Source organism: Staurois parvus, unplaced genomic scaffold (genome assembly GCF_062004578.1).
Source record: "Staurois parvus isolate SC_StPar_1 unplaced genomic scaffold, SC_StPar_1.0 ptg000262l, whole genome shotgun sequence".
Lineage (NCBI taxonomy): Eukaryota > Metazoa > Chordata > Amphibia > Anura > Ranidae > Staurois > Staurois parvus.
The window spans coordinates 4,969,288-4,988,720 of record NW_028318058.1 but is presented as its reverse complement, the minus strand read 5'-3'; the positions used below and the strand labels follow the sequence as shown (position 1 = coordinate 4,988,720).

The 19,433-nt window shown below is 41.6% G+C and overlaps 1 protein-coding gene across 1 annotated transcript in view; it reads left to right on the top strand.

The window, feature by feature from the left end:
- The window catches only part of MAP4K4 (mitogen-activated protein kinase kinase kinase kinase 4), a 219,026-nt gene that overhangs the window by 183,867 nt on the left and 15,726 nt on the right, over positions 1 to 19,433 (top strand). Inside the window, 11 exon segments of the mRNA XM_089681252.1 lie at positions 155 to 261; positions 3,311 to 3,462; positions 6,077 to 6,174; positions 7,115 to 7,123; positions 9,058 to 9,233; positions 9,479 to 9,599; positions 10,406 to 10,588; positions 13,972 to 14,089; positions 15,091 to 15,261; positions 17,644 to 17,787; positions 18,108 to 18,242. Coding sequence (XP_089537378.1) covers positions 155 to 261; positions 3,311 to 3,462; positions 6,077 to 6,174; positions 7,115 to 7,123; positions 9,058 to 9,233; positions 9,479 to 9,599; positions 10,406 to 10,588; positions 13,972 to 14,089; positions 15,091 to 15,261; positions 17,644 to 17,787; positions 18,108 to 18,242 — 1,414 coding nt within the window.

Here is a 19,433-nt window from a genome sequence, read left to right as displayed (position 1 = left end):
TGTTAGCTTGGTTACTTAATGCCCAGTTTAACCAAATTTATTAACATTTAGTGAAAAACTTACTGTGAGCTGCTGGTATGTTGATTAATAATGACTTGCTATTTTCCCCTTAACATACCAAGAAATTCTATGCTTATTTCTTTTATTGGCAAAGGTGCCTGTAAGGACAACATCAAGATCCCCTGTGTTGTCTCGAAGAGATTCCCCTCTGCAGGGCAGCGTGCAACAGAATAACCAGGCTGGACAGAGGAATTCCACAAGGTACGTAACATTTGCTTGGAGGGGTGTGTTATCCTAGGTTGGTGCTGTTTCTTCTGTATTAGTGCCGATAGATTGAAAACAGTGAGACAAGCACAACAGCCGTCCTATTGGAAAATCAAACATTTCTGCTTTCACTGTAGATTTATGAAAGGATGATTTTCCACATTCTCACATTGTTACTTACAAACCTACTGTAAAATATTGATTGTCCTGAGATGATATGTTTAAATTCATGCTAAGAAATGAAGGTGGATGGCTCCATGGTTGGTGTTTTTTCTTTTTTGGTTTTTTTGTTTTGCATAACAACCTTGAATGAAAATGGCTTTTATTCAGGCTTTGTACCAGGTGATGGACACAACATTCCTACAACTTTGAAGGTGCAAAATATTTTTTCTTTTAGGGATGCACTGATGCCTTTTTTTTTTTTTTTATATTGGGGAGTATGAGTATCGATACTTTCAGTCAAGTACTTACCGAAACTTTGTGGTGCGATTTGTGTCCATACAAAAGGAATGGGCGCAAATCGCAGTGCAAGAAATGGCATGCAATTTGAACAGGAATGTAGTGCCATTCCTGTACTTATTGCATATGGTTTACCCACCGCTCCTGTGTGAACCCAGACTTCTGATTGGTCAGCACCGTCATGGTGCAGAGATGTTTCCCGCACCGCTTGTGTGAACTCTGGCTATGACAAGCCTGGGTTCACATAGGAACGTTGGGGAAACCACAAGCAATTCGGATTGCAATGGCACAGCATTCCTGTTCATATCGCATGCCATTCTTTGTAGTGTGATTTGTGGCAATTAATTTTGTATGGACGCAAACCGCACAACAAAGTATCAGTTTCAGGTATTGCAAGCATTTTCATGAGTACTCGTACTCATGAAAATACTCAGTGTCGTAACCGATATTGGTGCATCCCTAATATTTTTTTTTTTTCTTGTGACACAAACCGTAATTTTGTGTGCATATTTAATCGCTTCTTTGTTATTAAACCCTTAAGATAAGAAGTCCCATAATTTGATGATTATGTAAGGCCCACCTCTGTACAATCAAACTGTCACATGATCTGCCACGTGAGGGGGAGATTTACTGAAACTGGTGCACTTGGTATCAGGGGAAGCTGTACATGGTAGCCAATCAGCTTCTAACTTCAGTTTGTTCAGTTAAGCTTTGACAAAACCTGAAGCTGATTGGTTTCTGTGCAGAGCTGCACCAGAGATTGCACACTCCAGTTTTAGTAAATAACCTCCATTGTGTCAGTATAAATACAATGCATCTTTTCTGAAAGGCTCCTGAGTCTACAACACCATTAAGCAACTAACATGAACACCAAGACACTTTCCAGACAGGTCAGAGGAAAACTTGTGGAGAAGTATAGATAATGGCGGGGTTAGATAAAAAAAAAATCCAAATTTTAAACTTCCACAGAGAATTGTTATATCCATTGTAAGAAAATGGAAAGACCACTGCAACCTTGATGAGAAGACCACTCACCAGAATAGGCAAGAAGGGCATTAATCATAGATGCAACAAAAACTTTAAAGGTAACACTGAAGGAGTTGCATAGATCCACAGAGGAGATGGGGAGTATCTGTCTATGGCGTGGGGCTTTATGGGGAAGAATGACCAGAAAAAAAGCCATTTCTTAAAGAAAATAACACAAGTTTAGGGTTCGCCAAAGAGCATGTTTGACATTCCCTAAATAGATGGAAGAAGGTTCTCTAGTCAGCAAAGACTAAAATTTAATTTTTTTTACTATTGTGGGAAACACTGTGTGGAGCACTTCCCATCACCCTGAGAACATCATCCCCACAGCAAAGCATGTTGGGGGAGAAATCATGTTGTGGGCATTTTCTTTATCACCTGGCACTAGAAAACTGGTCAGGATAATTATCTAACTTGAAGGTGAGTACTTATACACACTCAGGATTGGTTCTTTATTTCATTATAAAACTTATTTTGCACTTCCAACGTCATAAGCATGTTGTATACATCACATGGTACAAAGCCCCCCAAAAATCCAGTTTGTAATATAATAAAACAGGAAAAATGTCAAGGTGGTGTTGCCTTTTAGAAGGCACTGTACTTCTGCTATGCAGTATGCTTTTAAAGAAAGTAATAATGAAAATAGGCTAGCCCTCAAGAAGAGATAGTGGTCTGCACCCATGACCTTACAGTGCCGGGGACCTGGGTTTTATTTCTAGCAGTTACTGGATTTTGTATGGTTTTTCCCTTTGCCTCCAGGTTTCCTGGTTTTCTTACACAATCTAAACATAAAAAAGGATAATTAGTTTCTGATGGGGGTGTGTGTCTTTGCTGGAGGTACATGCATTCAGCTGCGAAACGGGAAACAATGTCACTGTTTCTGCAATATATTTTTTAAAGTGAAATGAAATGTTTACATTAAAGGAAGTCTTAAAAAGGCAATTTTAAGGAAGACTGGCCAGGCTATGAATTTTTAAATTCACATATTCATAGCAAGTTCTAAAAAAGCTTTAATACTGACTCTGTTGCTAAAATAATGTATAAAACAGTCCCTTTCAAGGAAGATGTTTCATATTTACCTCTTCTACCATACATCTGAGCCCTGTTGCAATGAAAAAAACCTACCACCTGAAGCATCTTCAGAATTTCTACTCCCCCACTGAGCTTGGTGGTTTGATCCACCGGCTCCTACATCACTACTGTGTCCTGATGTAGCTTCATAGCCAGGAGAGGAACTATAGTGTGCAGTAGGGGCAACGGGAATTGTGATCATCCCTAACCTAGCAAATAGACTTTCAGAACACTTTTTTGTGTAGGATTTTTCCAGAGCTTCATTGCACTTAGGGCTTTACAAAAGTGTACATATTTACTTCAGAAACATTTTTTTTAAACTATAAATTTACTTTAAAAAGATGTTTGGGGGATAGTGAACAGCTGGGCTCTAGTTATTTTTTTCCAAACACACTGTAATAAAGTGTTCATATTTAAAAGATAACCAAAGTGTTTTGATATTAAATTGTGCTCAGCTTGGATTATCCTAAAATCTTTTGTTTCCTTTTAGCAATATCGAGCCCAGGTTGCTTTGGGAGAGGGTAGAGAAACTTGTGCCCAGACCGGGCAGTGGCAGTTCTTCCGGGTCAAGTAACTCTGGTTCTCAAGCAGGATCACATCCAGGATCTCAGAGTGGATCAGGAGAGCGCTTCCGCATGAGATGTAAGTAACAGCTTTGCATGTGCTTTGCTTGTGTTTTAAAGTAATGGTGCCTAGAAGGGGAAAAAAAGCTGAAAATTTGTCCTTTGGATGTTAGTATCCTGTAATTGCTAAAGGTGCTCTGTTGGGTCTCCATTAAAAATGTAGTTCCCATATTCAATTGAAAACCACTTTGGGAAAATATTCTACAACTTTTGGCAGGCTAAAGCAGGTTTCCTAGTGCATAGGAAATCCTATACCCTGGAAAACCCTTCAAATTTTGTCCAAAGCTAAAATCACTATAGTGGTGGTTTTCATGCTGATATAAGACTTTGGTAAATGTCTGAAGTTATGCATTTTTCCACATGCATGTGTTCTCAAATGGCTGGTACCATTATCATAGTTGATATGCTGCAGGCAGAAGCTGTAAACCATAACAGCTGATGCAGTAAAAAAGGCCCACACTGTAGAGCTTTGTGGACCTGACCTGTTGATAGCACTGCTCCCTCCAGTCCTCTGCAAGCCCCTGGACATGGGGGTGTTTCTCTGCAGCAGGGTTTGAAGCACTTGTCAGGATAGAAGGAAAACAGGATGGGGAAAAATACCATCAAATGCTTGAGTAATCACTGCTGCCCTCTGCCAGAAAGTTGTCAATGGGAAGGTTTACCTTCCAACATGACAATGACCCAAAGCACACAGCTAAAATGACTACACAGTGGTTGAAGGAGAAAAAGGTGAATATCCTTGCATGGCCTAGCCAGAGCCCAGACTTGCACCCAATTTAAAATTGTGGATTGACTTGAAGACTGCAGTCCACACAACAGTTGCCATCAAATTTAACTGAACTTGAGCAGTTCCGCAAGGAAGGGTGGGCAAATATTGCAAAGTCTAGATGTGCAAAGTTAGTAGAGACATATCTCAGCAGACTAAAGGCTGTAATTAAAGCAACAGGTGGTTCAACAAAATACTGACACAGGGGGTGATCCTTTTTCCAACTCTGTGATTCTGTTTTTGAATTAAAAAAAAACATTTTCTGACATGTTTGGTGTTGTATCTTTCACTTTGGATGTTATAAATTGCCCTGAGTAAATACAGCTAGATAAAACAAAAACTATATGTCTTTGTTTCAGGCTGCAAAGCAACAAAATGTGATTATATTAAAGGGTGTGATTATTTTCTATACCCACTGTGGCTCCTGCACATGTTGTAGCTATAACGCACATCTGCTCTGGGATCTCTCAGATAGAAAAGACATGTCTTGATTCTAGATGATGCAGCTTGACCACCACCTGGGGATGAAGAACCACCCAACTATTTTTTTTTTATCTATCGGAGAAAAAAAAATCTGCAAAACATGGAATAAAAGTAAATGTAAAAATCCCCAATAAAAAAAAACACAAAAAAAACCTGCAAGGGTGTGGCCCAGCACCTACAGTTTTCTTGATGCACACAAAATAGTAGTCCTAAAAATGACTGTTGGGGTTTCTAAACTGTGAACACGGGAGGGTAGAGCAGAGAAACCGCTGCTTGCCCAACCCTATCTTGGATTCTTTGCCCTACTCTTCTCAAATTACTGCATGAGTGATATCGTGTGCCAGCACTGCTATTACTGAGTACCAAAGGGACAGAGTATCTCTGCTTGGAGTGGTACCATTAAGTTTAGTTCACTGTAAACACAGGAGTACACAAAAAATATGTAGCCCACCACACTGCAATTCAGTTATTTAATGCATTATAGCACAGTATAGAACTTTACAGCAAACAACTCTCCTTACACAAACTGTTAGCTCTCCCTAAACTACTCTAACACACACTAACAAATGGCTATTAGGAACCACCCTTTGTATAATAAGGGGGCTGTCCCATAGCAAAGAACCTAATTTTGGCCAACTATGTTGATCACAGTGAAAAGGTAAAGGAGTTCATGGTTACAAAGAAATCGGCCTTGCGAATGTCCACATTTATTCCATGGGACTTCTAATTATGTAAAAATATTCACACATTGTCAGTTTAGGGACCCCATTCACTTTGCTGCAGTGCCTTATCGTGTATTGCGTTAGAGCAGCCCATTCATTTGTCTTGCTCCTACACTTTTTTACAAGCAGTGTATTTCGATGCACAGGTGCATTAAAAACAACTGTATAGGCTCTTTGAGTACCCATGTGTTGTTGATCGCACAGCAAAATGCACATTTTACTGCGTGTTACTGCAGCACACATAGGGCCCAAAGGCAGTGTATAGAGCTGTCTCTTATATATTTAAATGAGCAAGTCTGGGGAAAAAAACAAATGTACTCATATGAAGCTCTTTGATATATATGAATAATATCAAACATAAGGAAAGGTATATGAACATTTGATTGGAACTTCACATACAATAATTTCTGCCCATGTGAAGTTTGCTCTGGATGACCGTTTCCTTGTCCATAATTAAGCACTGTCTGTTTTCCTTGTATGTTTTCTCTGCATACCATAGATTTCATTCATGTAATTTCTTGGTATAATAATTTGCCTGTGCTTTAATGATAAAGTTTGGTATACAATACCATCTTTTTGATTATTACTGTGCTTTTTTACTATTTTCTTGTATTTCCGCCATGTCTGCTTGACTAGTCCTTTTTTTTTTTCTTCAATATCAGCATCATCAAAATCAGAAGGATCACCATCCCAGCGTCCTGAGAATACAACCAAAAAACCTGATGAGAAGAAAGATACTGGAAGACCGGGCAAGCCTTCTGTAAGAAAATCAGCTGTTTAAATTTATTTTTGCATCTATTTATATATCAGGCTATGCCCTTAAAATTTTAGTGTATGTAAAACTGTTGCTGCCTGGGCCCTAAGTAGCCATCTCATTCATTCATTGCAGTCCTAAACTGAATAAGACTGCAATCTTTTGTACTATTGATGAAGGCTATACGTTAAAGACTTATGTAGTTGTGTCCATCAGAGCATGTAATGTGGCTCCTTGAATATTTGGTCCATTGAATGTGGACTTCTATTTTATTCAAGCTGGGAATGCCTGGTTTCAGTAAAATATACAGACACTGTCATTAATTTGCTTTACAAGATATGTAAGTGCTTTATGGACTTTTCAGGACCTGTTTGTTGTGTTGCCACCCCTTTGTCACATTTCTTTAGAAAATTCCATGCTCTAAGATTGTTACTGTGTCCTGTAATCTACAATTAAAAAAAGGTTTTTTTTTTACTTGCCTATGAAAATCCTTTTCTTAGATACACTACATAATATAGGTCATTCCTCTTTGTTCCTTATGATTCAACGCCTTATTGCTTGCCAAAAAACTGAGGCTTGCTGGAAGTAGGAGGGGTTATGGTGAGGCTGTTTTTTAAGCTTTGTTTGCCAGTGTTCACTTAAGACTTAAAGGCAAAACTATTTTAATAATAATTGTAAAGATTTTCCCCATTTGTTTGTGACCCCATTGGGCTTGAAATTAGATGGTTTTCATCAACCAAGTGGAAAATGAGCTGGACTCTTGTTGGTTCAAAGTAACATTTACCACAAGTTTAACAATTTTCTAAAGATTGATGCATTTTAATTTAGATGGGTATGTGATTTACTTTTCCACTGACACAATTTTTCTTTAATATGTCTTCCATGATTTCTTCTGCTGTGTTCGTCAAATATGGGGCAACTTTATTCTCTGTTTGGGTATATCCAGGGAGAAGTGGTAAGTAGAATAAATACTGAATTATGCAAAACATTAAAAAAATTAGAGTATAGTTTGTGGCAAAAAAAAAAAAATTGGCTTGTTCATATCTATTTACTTTTAATGCAGCCTACACATGCTGATAATAGCATAAAACAGCAATTTCTTTGTTGTCTTACCAGCTCTGATTGCTTTGCTTGTATCCCACAGTGGTGTAGCATGACTTATTGCTGGTCAGCTGCATTTTGGAAAAAAATGGATTTTGGACCTCTGTAATAACTACGAATTATGTTAATACACAATTAAAAACTCCAATAGGCTGAACATGGTGGCTAAGTATTTACTAGTTTGTGTTTAGGCCTCCTTGTTTTGTGCTTTCAACCCCTGTTTTTGTGAATGAACACAACACAGCTGTTTAGGGGGACACACGTGCGCTTTTCCCACCAGACTGGCCAGGCTCTGAAATATTCCTTCATAGATCCAACCCCAACAATCCTTGAAAGTTGGTATTTGACAGTGTTCATGCCTGGCAATTGGTTAGGCACTAAGCACTGCATTGTAGGAGGCAAGGGGGAGTATGTGGGCACACCTCATGCCCCAAAGTACCAGGTTTCACAGGGCTGTATTGGTGAATTGAGGTGGGTAGTAACTGCAGTATAGCATAGTGACCATGTTAGCTTTAATTGATATTAAAGGCAATTTAAGAAAAAAAAAAATTGCCTGCTCTGGGCAGTGGTTTTCCACAGAGCAGCCCCAATCCTCCTCTTCTTGGATTCCCTGCTGGGTCTCCTGGCCCCTACCCCCTTGCCTCATTCCCCCAGAGCAAGCAGCTTGCTATGGGGGCACCCAAGCAGGCTTGCTCCCAAGCTGCTGCTCTGCATGTCCATTCACACACAGAGCCACAGCTCGGCCCCACTCCCCCCTCTCTTTATTGGCCAATGGCTCCTGCTGCTGTTTAAGCCAATGAGAAGGTAGAGTATTCAAATAAAGTGCAGCGCTTACAACATTTCAAACAGAAATCATGGTAAAAATTTGAAAAGTAATTAATCTCAAAGTGTTCATAAGTAAAATATTGCATGGTGAAATCCAAGCAGAACCATCCTAAATGCTGTGATGAGATCAGAAGACTTCCAAAGATAGCCAATGTGACACCAACCACTTGCATGCAAGGCTTACCAGAAGGTATGTGACCCCCTGCTAAGAGTGGTCAATCTGTGCTTTTATGGGATGTTACTGGGGACATCAAGAGAAATGGATGGTTAACTCATCCTCTGGATACCCAAAAAAAAAGACAGGTAATCCTCCTAAGCCGATATCCCTGTATATTATGGCTCCAATCAATCCAAAATGATTTGTATGAAACCAGAGCCAGGAAAAAGCCAGAAGAAATATGAAATGCCAAGACTGTGAAAACCTTGCATGCGAGTGGTTGATGTCACATTGGCTATCTTTGGAAGTCTTCTGATCTCATCACGGCATTTGGGGACAATTCTGCTTTGATTTCACCATATATTTCATTTATGAACACTTTGAGATTATTTATGCTTTTTCACATTTGTATCATGTTTTCTGTTTGAAATGTTTTAAGCACTGCACTTAATTTGAACACTGTTTGAGGTGCCTGATATCAAGGTGTCCAGCTGCTACATATTGGTGTCTTATATTGAGGAGGGATAGTACCAAAGCTCTCGTGCACATCTCTGGATTGCGATAGGGCTCAGGTAATTATTAGGGGGGTTGAGGGGGCTGCTGCTCACAGAAGCTTTTTTTATTTATTTAATTTTTAATTTTGTGCCTTTACAACCACTTTAATTTCAGTCAAGTACTGTTTTGTTTAGTTTAAAAATGCCATTAGTACATAAATGTGCATCATTCTCTGGCTGAAACGTGTGTTTGTTTTTTTATTATGTACAATTAATTTTTTTTTTTTTTTTTTTTTTTACTTTTTCAACCAGGATTTGACTGCTTTGGCAAAAGAACTTCGAGCTGTGGAAGATGTACGGCCTTTGCATAAAGTAACAGACTATTCTTCATCCAGTGAAGATTCTGGCACAACAGATGAGGAGGATGATGACATGGAGCAAGAAGGAGCAGATGAATCAACCTCTGGTCCTGAGGATGCCAGAGCGATGTATGTTCATTCTAACCCCTTACACATTGGTATTTGATAAAGAAAAATTGATTTTCTAGTCAAGTACATGTGCTTGTATGTCTCTCATCAAAATGACAGGAAGCTGATTGGTTTCATTGGCCAGTGTCTCCACTTTCATATTTCTTTATGGAATACTAATTTTAGTGGTATCGGGTTTTTCCAGTCATGTGTCAGGTTGTTTGGAAGTTTAACATTTGCTTTGTATCCCTTGCAATACTTTTCAGGTCCTCACTGAATCTGAGTAATGGAGAGACTGAATCTGTAAAAACAATGATTGTCCATGATGACGTGGAGAGTGAACCTGCCATGACTCCTTCCAAAGAAGGCACTTTAATCGTCCGACAGGTATAACCCCTAGTCTGTAAAAGAAAAAAAAAAAAAAAATAACCTAGCCATCTCTTCCATCCATTCTGTTCATTCCCTTGCATTCTGTCTTCTGTGATATGTTGTAGCAGTTAGCATCCATTCATTATGGCAGGCCTTTGTTGTTTCTGTGCATGAGCAGTAGATAGATTAAGTCCTTTCATTTGCTGCTTTCTGCATGTTTTGCACAGGTGCACTCTACTAACTTCCTAATAAGCCAGTGGTTTTCTGAACCAGAAGACTGTGCAGAGCTTAATAATAAAGCAAGCACAGAGCAGACTTTTAGTAATCAGTCCCATAAGTCCTTTGAGGAAAAGAGGATTAATCTGGCATTTCCTTTATAACACTAACATTTTGAATTGGTGCCTAAACTGTTTTACACAATACTAGCTTTTGCTTCAGAAAATGCAGTTTGTAAACATATGACTTCATGCTTACTGGTCCAGCATCTTGGTCAAGGGTGTTAGCATCCCAGTACTTTGAATGCACTCCACTAAATATCCACCTAACATTTTAAATAGTACAGTCACGAGACTGCATAACAATTGGTTTTTCTGCCTTAGCATTCAAAAGCCATTGTAAGTGAACTGAAGAAGAAACAAAATTGGCTTTTTATCATAAAACCCTTCACCTCTTACTGTGGCCTCAAGACATGAAGTTACTTGGCAGCCCTGACTGTCCTACCCCTTTTAGTAATGTGAATTGTAATCCAACTTTTAGAATTTGCCAGGGATAGTATGTACTAAAGCAGCACTTGAACGAGACAAGTGTGACTGTTTTTTCTACAGAGTACAGTTGACAAAAAGCGTGCCAATCAACTTGAGAGCAATGGCTTTGCCGGGCGCATTCACCTCTTGCCAGATCTCTTACAGCAAAGCCATTCCTCCTCCACCACCTCCTCCCCATCCTCAAGTCAGCCGACACCTACCATGTCCCCACAGACACCCCAGGACAAGTTAACTGCTAATGAGGTATGTCTGACACTAGCTGGCTGCTTACTTAGAAAATAGGGTGGTGACACAGTGTCTGGTGACATGCTTCCCTGTTAACACCACTCTAAACTTTTTTTTTAGGTTGTGCAAAACTAAACACACTCAGCCTATATTCATATGTTGCACTGTCATCTGCATGTCTTTACTGTCCACTAAATAGTCACTGCACATTACAAAGTTCACTGATTGCGTTTATAGAGTAAGCAGCAGTGGACTTGTTTCATGTTTTCTCTGTGTTGTTCGAAACTCCTCACTGCACTTGTTTCACTGTATTGTATGTATGTGTGCGTTTTGTTAGTGTTCCTTATCTGTATAGATCGGTAGGATGATCATGTGGGGAGCATAATTTTTAAATTTCGATTGTTTGTAGAATTTTTTTGCTCTTGAAAAAAACCCTAAGAACCGATTGACATGAATGGGACTGCCTGCACAGGGGTGCACAGAACTCCTGTGCATCCCTATGCAGGCAAACACAGCCCTTGCACAGGTGTACGCTGTAGTATGCTGGTGTGAATAAGGCTTAATGGGGGGACACAGTTCCACAGAACGAAGTGTAAGCATAAAACTATTTAGAGCTCCGAATGAATCATTGGTGCTTTGTGCACCCACTACGCATTTTCTCTTTCCCTCGCTATAGGTTGCTATTGTTCATTTGCATCTGTTGACAGCAACAACCTCTCCATTTAGGCTCCCTATATCTCAGGAGCACTGGTGAGGGTTAGCAACACACAGGGAGCACTGCTTTATATTGGCTGTGTGTATGAGACCTGAGAAATATTTTGGCAATAATTCGTCTAGGACTTTTGAAATGTATTACACCATGACTTAGATTGGTGCAAGATGAGTGATATCCCAATACATTTGTTTGCCACTAGTAACTGTTTTCAGAGCAGCATCTTTTAATAGAAGCAGTTAGTTTGACTATTGAACTGAGAGGCTGTCACACCATCTTCATTCTAGTGCTATAACAGGCTCCTCCATTGATCTTTCCTCTAGCCCTCCTTGTCTTCTAACCATCACCACCGCCTGCATGCTACACCGCTACTGCACAGCCTTTCTGTTTCCAATAGACAATTTACCTTTTACTGGTAGATGACTAGCCTGGGAGCAACCTACTCCCTGGCCTAATAAAATATCTGCTTAGATATTTGAATACGGAATAAGCAGTATAGAAAGTCTAGTAAGAGGACTCTTGCATTTTTTTGTATGCAGACATTCTGGGGGTATTTGCTAAAGCTGGAGAGTGCAAAATCTGGTGCAGCTCTGCATGCCAATCATTCAGCTTTCAGGTTTTATTGCCAAAGCCTAACTGAACAAGCTAGAAGCTGATTGGCTGCCGTATACAGCTGCACCAGATTCTGAGTGCTCCAGTTTTAGTAAATCTACCCCTCTGTGACCATTTTTGGTTATGCACTGCATGTCATCTGTGTATTTAAGAAGTGTTTCAGAATTGGGCAGCTTTAGTTTGTTCATATTGCCAAAACTGTAAATGATTGAGCCAGCTGAATTTGAGCACAAATCAGGTTCAAATGAGCAAAACACGGCAGGAGTGGGCAGACCAAATTTTGCTTGTTTCTCAGGCTACAAACTTTGTCAAGTTCATAAATTGTTTTCTTTAGCTTCGAAATGCTCTTGAGCGCAAATGGATTTCTTGTTCTGTATGTATCTGTTTCACTATGAGCTGCTGGCTAATTAAACTATTGCTTTGGGTTATTTTAAGCATCTCATATTCTCCTTCTTGCTTCAGTGTTGAGCTTGTGATTTGCCTTATGATCCCTGCAACACCGCTCTTCCTCTTGTTTGTGCCAGCTTCATCTGCAAGAAAAAGTTATTGGTGCATTTCATCCAATGTTCTTTAACTAATGCCATAATAAATCACTGTGTTGAATGTCTTGTGTTAAGTATTACATTCCACATTGACTTACACTGACCTTTTGAACTGTCATGGTTGGGTTTTTCCATTTATCTAGCTTCCAGATATTTTCTCTTGAAGCAGGTGCAAGTTGTGCCTTCACGGTTATTTTAATTTTATAACTTGCAGAAATAATTTCTTATCAATTTGTTTTTTTTTTTTTGGCAAAACCAAGTTTTGCGAATGGAAAATTTGTTTAATTAATTGGTAATGTTCATTGTATATTTGGGCTTAAAAATTTAGCACATCTCTGCAGCAATTTCACATTTCTCCCCAGAAATCCAATAAGGGCCTAGCTCCGTGGAGTATGTTGACAACACAGGGCCATTGCTAAATGCCCAAGCAATGTTTTTAACTCTACTTGAATTCTCCTCTGCTGAACTACAATTACACCCTCCTCCTTATTGCCAAAGCATAAGGGGGAAGGGTGGCTTGTAGTCCAGGAGGGAAGAACTCTGACAAGGTTCACAGCACTACTTGACATGTCGCTGCAGAGAAGAACAAAGCAATGGTTTCTGCCCTGCTTGAGTTCGCCTCTGCTGAATTACAATTACCCCTCCCCATATCTCCATAACATAAGTGGGAGGTGTCCTGTAGTCCAGAAGGGGAGAACTCAGACAAGGTTCACTGCACTGCTTGAGACTTCAGTGCAGAAGATTTTAGCTCACAATGCAGAGTAAGAAGCTCATTGCATTTTCAGCAGGATGAACATATATTTTTGTGTTTAATATGTGCATGTATTGCCGTGATGTGCTTTAACTTTTTCTTGCCCAGACATACAGTTTAAGTTCAGTACTCTAGTTCCGCTTCTATAGTGCAAAATTTAGTCACATTTTAGCAGACAGATGGCGCTATGAAATCATCTTCCAACACAGTGATGACTTGCACTGAAGAGTTTCGATTGCAGTAGTTTGCTAAAATGCAGAGGTTTAGGAACATTTTATTTATTTTAATGCAATACAGTACCATTCATATCAGTGTTACAGGAAATCTAAAAATACTACAGTTAGACATTTAGAGGAGAAAAAATAATGTATTTTTTTTTTTGGGTGAGTTATTAATTTTCTTAACATTTTACCAAAGTTCCCTTAGTTTTCCCCTATTTAATGTTACCTATGTACCCAAAATTCTGTAGTCTTTGTGTATGAAGATACCGGACAAAATAATCTCAGTAGATAAAGCAAGTCTAGTGTACGTGTAATAGTTTAGGCAATTCCAAACACAGCAGTGTAGAATTTGCATAAAGACATATACATTTTCCACCCTAATTTGAATTAAAATGCTCCTATTTAAGCAGTTAATGAGGTATAGAAATTATAATCTATATGCCAAGCATAAGTCTTTTATTTTTAATAGTAGAATGTAACCACTTCACCAACTTCCACCTTGCGCGGTATCAAAATTATATTAGACTTTGATGTTCACTTATATTGTTTTTGCTTTGCTTTAGACTCAGTCAGCAAGTAACACCCTCCAGAAACACAAATCTTCCTCCTCCTTCACACCTTTTATTGATCCTCGGTTACTACAAATATCTCCGTCCAGTGGTTCAACTGTGACTTCAGTGGGTAAGTGTCCTCCTTTTAGCACTAAGCATTTGTTCACCCTGTACCATTGCTACATTAAGTGCTATATAGTGACTGGTGTTTCAGAAATGAAGTTCTTTCTGATTAACAATAATTAGATTCTAACCTGAAAGCAAATATAGAGACACTATAGGTGTTAGGCATGTTCTCATAACCATATATATTACTGATGTGTAGCTGTATTGACATACCCAATCTGCTTAACCTCTCTTCTGATTTCCTGTAAATATAGTATGTGTTCTTGTGCTCCAGGCTAACGGCTACCCTGCTTCTAACAACCTTTACATTATCGTTGACTATACCAAACATAGGCAGGAAAGAAGCCTTCCTCATTAGCTGTGCAGTGAAAGAACTCTGGTATCGTGTTTAGCAGCTGCCTACGGCAGTACCCATCAGTGAAAGATCATGATGTTCAACATATTTTGCCTTGCTTTACTAGTTGTCTCACCGAGTTGTACGTGGTCACTGTCACGTGACCAGAAATGTATTTCAGTTCTATCTTTTGGATATGACAAAATCGCATCTAACCTTTATTTCTACACCCTGTGCGTTGCTGGCTACACTGTCAGTAAAGGTTTGACTCCAAATTGCATGCAGAGCTGAGCCCTTCCGTTTTTTTTTTTTTTTTTTTTTTTTTTTTAAATTAAATTATCCCTGTACCTAAACAATATCCGGCATGCTTAATTATGTGGGTCTAATTTCCCTATGGCCTAAATAAACTATTTACCAATAGCGGCTGGCCAGATATCAGCCTTACTTAAATGTCAACTTTCAGTTTATTTTGTGTTAATGTAGGTCCATCTGCGTCACTCAGTCCCATTAGTGGTGTCTGCCTCCCCCCACCCTGCTTGCTATGTGCAGTGTTAATAAAGCTGGCAATGAAACGATGAGGTTTTGTCATTGAACATATAACCGCTTATATCTTTCAGGTACTTACATGCGCACACTGGAAGCTAACCTTAAAAATACTAATTTTATTTTAGTGGGATTTTCCAGTGAAGCGCTGAGGCCAGATGCTATGAGACAAGATCCTACACGGAAAGGATCAGTTGTTAATGTTAATCCCACGAACACAAGGCCACAGAGTGACACACCTGAGATTCGCAAATACAAGAAGAGATTTAACTCTGAGATATTATGTGCAGCTCTCTGGGGTGAGTTCTTTTATCAACATATGGTATTTAAATGAACAGTCTTATTTAGAACCAGCTACATTGCATTTGCTAGCATAATTGCAAGTGGTCTTGTATAAACATACCTTGACTTTTCTCTGCATAAAGTTACCGTATTTTTCGCTCCATAAGACGCACCTGACCATAAGACACACCTAGATTTTAGAGGAGGAAAACAAGAAAAAATTCTGAACCAATGGACTGCAGATATAGTACAGGAGGTGACCAGAGACTGCGGACATAGTACAGGAGATGACCAGAGACTGCGGACACAGTACAGGAGATGACCAGAGACTGCGGACACAGTGCAGGGGATGACCAGAGACTGCGGACACAGTACAGGAGGTGACTAGAGACTGCGGACACAGTACAGGAGATGACCAGAGACTGCGGACACAGTACAGGAGATGACCAGAGACTGCGGACACAGTACAGGAGATGACCAGAGACTGCGGACACAGTACAGGAGATGACCAGAGACTGCGGACACAGTACAGGAGATGACCAGAGACTGCGGACACAGTACAGGAGATGACCAGAGACTGCGGACACAGTACAGGAGGTGACCAGAGACTGCGGACACAGTACAGGAGGTGACCAGAGACTGCGGACACAGTACAGGAGGTGACCAGAGACTGCGGACACAGTACAGGAGGTGACCAGAGACTGCGGACACAGTACAGGAGGTGACCAGAGACTGCGGACACAGTACAGGAGGTGACCAGAGACTGCGGACACAGTACAGGAGGTGACCAGAGGCTGCGGACACAGTACAGGGGATGACCAGAGGCTGCGGACACGGTACAGGAGGTGACCAGAGACTGCGGACACGGTACAGGAGGTGACCAGAGACTGCGGACACGGTACAGGAGGTGACCAGAGACTGCAGCCCTTTGGGAAGGGGGCCTGATACCTGAATTTGACAGGTACCTGCTCCCACTTCGCGGCTGTGAAGCCGCAAGCTGCCACAGCCTGTTGCCCACACTGAAGATGCCGGGGAGAGAAGATGACCGAGGAACAGGTAGGACGGAGGAGCGGGTTCTTCTGCACAGTAGAGCTGAGCGGCCGGCCCGGTATACTGACATGGCGGCGGGAATATCGGGTCGGCTGCTCCAGATTCGCTCCATAAGACGCACAGACCTTTTCCCCCATATTTTTTTGGGGGGAAAAAGTGTGTCTTATGGGACGAAAAAGATAGTCATATTCTAAAATGTCACATACAGTTACACAGGAAAGAGTGCTGCGTAAAAACAGTAGTGTTCCCTTTATTTATTTGGCACAAAAAGGGTTAGGAAGAACATGCTTGTATAAAATTTGTGCATATAGAACATGCGCTGAAATTATTTGAATGCTTATGTAGTTGGATATATTTCATGTTACTTTGGCTAATTAATTGGACTAAAGTAAATCTATTTAAAGGAGAATTTTGCTCTAATATATAAAGAATTATAGGTTGAACATTTCATAATAATTATTAAAACCAGCTGGCTTTCAGTACATGTGTACTTCAGTCTAACCGTTTCTGTCAAAAGGTCATGCTGGAAAACCAGCATTTGATCAGCCAATAGCTGCGAGCGCCGATCAGTGCATTCTGGCCAGGATTGGTTGGGGGAGGGGAGGGGGGTGGAAGAGATCCCTGCATCACGCATTTACTTTCCACCTTCACTGAAAATAGTCAACATGAAAGATCATTATTTTTTCTTTTAATAACTGTCATTTTATTTCTTAGTGCTCTTAACATAATACATTTTTTCCAAATAAAATACCTGCAGCAACTGCTTTACAGTGAACTCAGAATGTGGAAATTTGTTCCTTAAGAGAAGTTTTTAAAAAATATTTTAGTTCTTTGTAGTCCAGCCTGAAAAAAACAAGTCACCAGCCACAAAAACTGTAGCTGCTGACTTTTTTTTAAAAAAAGCCACTCACCTGTTTCACGATCCAGCGATTTACTCACCACAGCTGGGTTCACTGGCCATCCTCTGTCCCCAGTGCTGGCATCTTAAGTGTGGGCACCTGGCTGTGACAACTTGTGGCTTCACAGCAGGATGCCCACTGTTCATGCTCTAGTAGCTCTGCACACTGTGAATGGCCAAGCAGTCTTCTGGGACCTGTCATGTCCCAGAAGCCCTCTGCTCCACAAAAGTGATAATTCATCACGGGGAGCAGGGAACAAGTCCTTAGAGCGAAACTTCCTCCTTTTAGGCGATTATATAGGATATAGATTTAAAAGTCTTCAAATAGGATTCTAGTTTATCAGGGATTGGTTAATGGTTTGTTTCCTGGCTTATTTTGTTGGTGGTGTTTGTGCCATCATAATTGCTTTATTTGCTAGCTTAAGCTTATTTTTCTGATTATTTTACATAGGGGTTAACTTGCTGGTGGGTACTGAAAGTGGATTGATGCTGCTGGACAGGAGCGGTCAAGGAAAAGTGTACCCCCTCATCAACAGAAGACGCTTCCAACAGATGGATGTCCTTGAAGGCCTCAATGTTTTGGTTACTATATCAGGTAATGTACTACATGAAAAACATGCTCAGGATATGTAGTTTATGCTGCTATATTTTATTATTTGCTAATGATCATTATAAATATAGGCTGATTTATGGTTTGGATTTTGTGAATAATTCAGTAGGTTTAATGTGCTTCTCTTCTTTTCTTCCTAAAATGAACCTGCAAAGATAAAACTATGGGACTTGCCATTGCTTGCTTGTTTGTATTTTTTTTTTTTTTTTTTAAAGATGCAAGCTCTTGGGTTTATTCTTCCGTGGTTTCATCTTGTGTTTGATGAGTGACAAGTCTTTTCTTTGTGTATATCTTGGAATTTCCAGGAAAGAAGAACAAGCTGCGGGTGTACTACTTATCATGGCTGAGAAACAAGATCCTTCATAATGATCCAGAAGTAGAGAAGAAGCAAGGGTGGACAACTGTAGGGGATCTGGAGGGCTGTGTGCACTATAAAGTTGGTAAGTATCTAATGCTTAATCTTCCCTAATACATTTATCAGTGTGATTGTTTTATTATGAAGCCGGTAGCAGATAGCTGGTATGGAAAACCGGAGATCTGCTGCAATAAGAAGTGGAGTGTTCACTCTCACACATAAGCGCACACACGCTTGCGCTCACTCGCACACACACACGCTTGCGCTCACTCGCACACACGCTTACACTCGCACGCGCGCTTACTCTCACTCGCACGCGCGCTTACTCGCACGCGCGCTTACTCGCACGCGCGCTTACTCGCACGCGCGCTTACTCGCACGCGCGCTTACTCTCACTCGCGCTTACTCTCACTCGCGCTTACTCTCACTCGCGCTTACTCTCACTCGCACGCGCGCTTACTCTCACTCGCACGCGCGCTTACTCTCACTCGCACGCGCGCTTACTCTCACTCGCACGCGCGCTTACTCTCACTCGCACGCGCGCTTACTCTCACTCGCACGCGCGCTTACTCTCACTCGCACGCGCGCTTACTCTCACTCGCCCGTCCGCCCGCTTACTCTCACTCGCCCGTCCGCCCGCTTACTCTCACTCGCCCGCCCGCCCGCTTACTCTCACTCGCCCGCCCGCTTACTCTCACTCGCCCGCCCGCCCGCTTACTCTCACTCGCGCTTACTCTCACTCGCGCTTACTCTCACTCGCGCGCGCGCTTACTCTCACTCGCACACGCGCTTACTCTCACTCGCACGCGCGCTTACTCTCACTCGCACGCGCGCTTACTCTCACTCGCACGCGCGCTTACTCTCACTCGCACGCGCGCTTACTCTCGCTCGCCCGTCCGCCCGCTTACTCTCGCTCGCTCGCTCGCCCGCTTACTCTCGCTCGCTCGCCCGCCCGCCCGCTTACTCTCGCTCGCCCGCCCGCTTACTCTCGCTCGCCCGCCCGCCCGCTTACTCTCGCTCGCTCGCTCGCCCGCTTACTCTCGCTCGCTCGCCCGCCCGCCCGCTTACTCTCGCTCGCCCGCCCGCCCGCTTACTCTCGCTCGCCCGCCCGCCCGCTTACTCTCGCTCGCCCGCCCGCCCGCTTACTCTCGCTCGCCCGCCCGCCCGCTTACTCTCGCTCGCCCGCCCGCCCGCTTACTCTCGCTCGCCCGCCCGCCCGCTTACTCTCGCTCGCCCGCCCGCCCGCTTACTCTCGCTCGCCCGCCCGCCCGCTTAC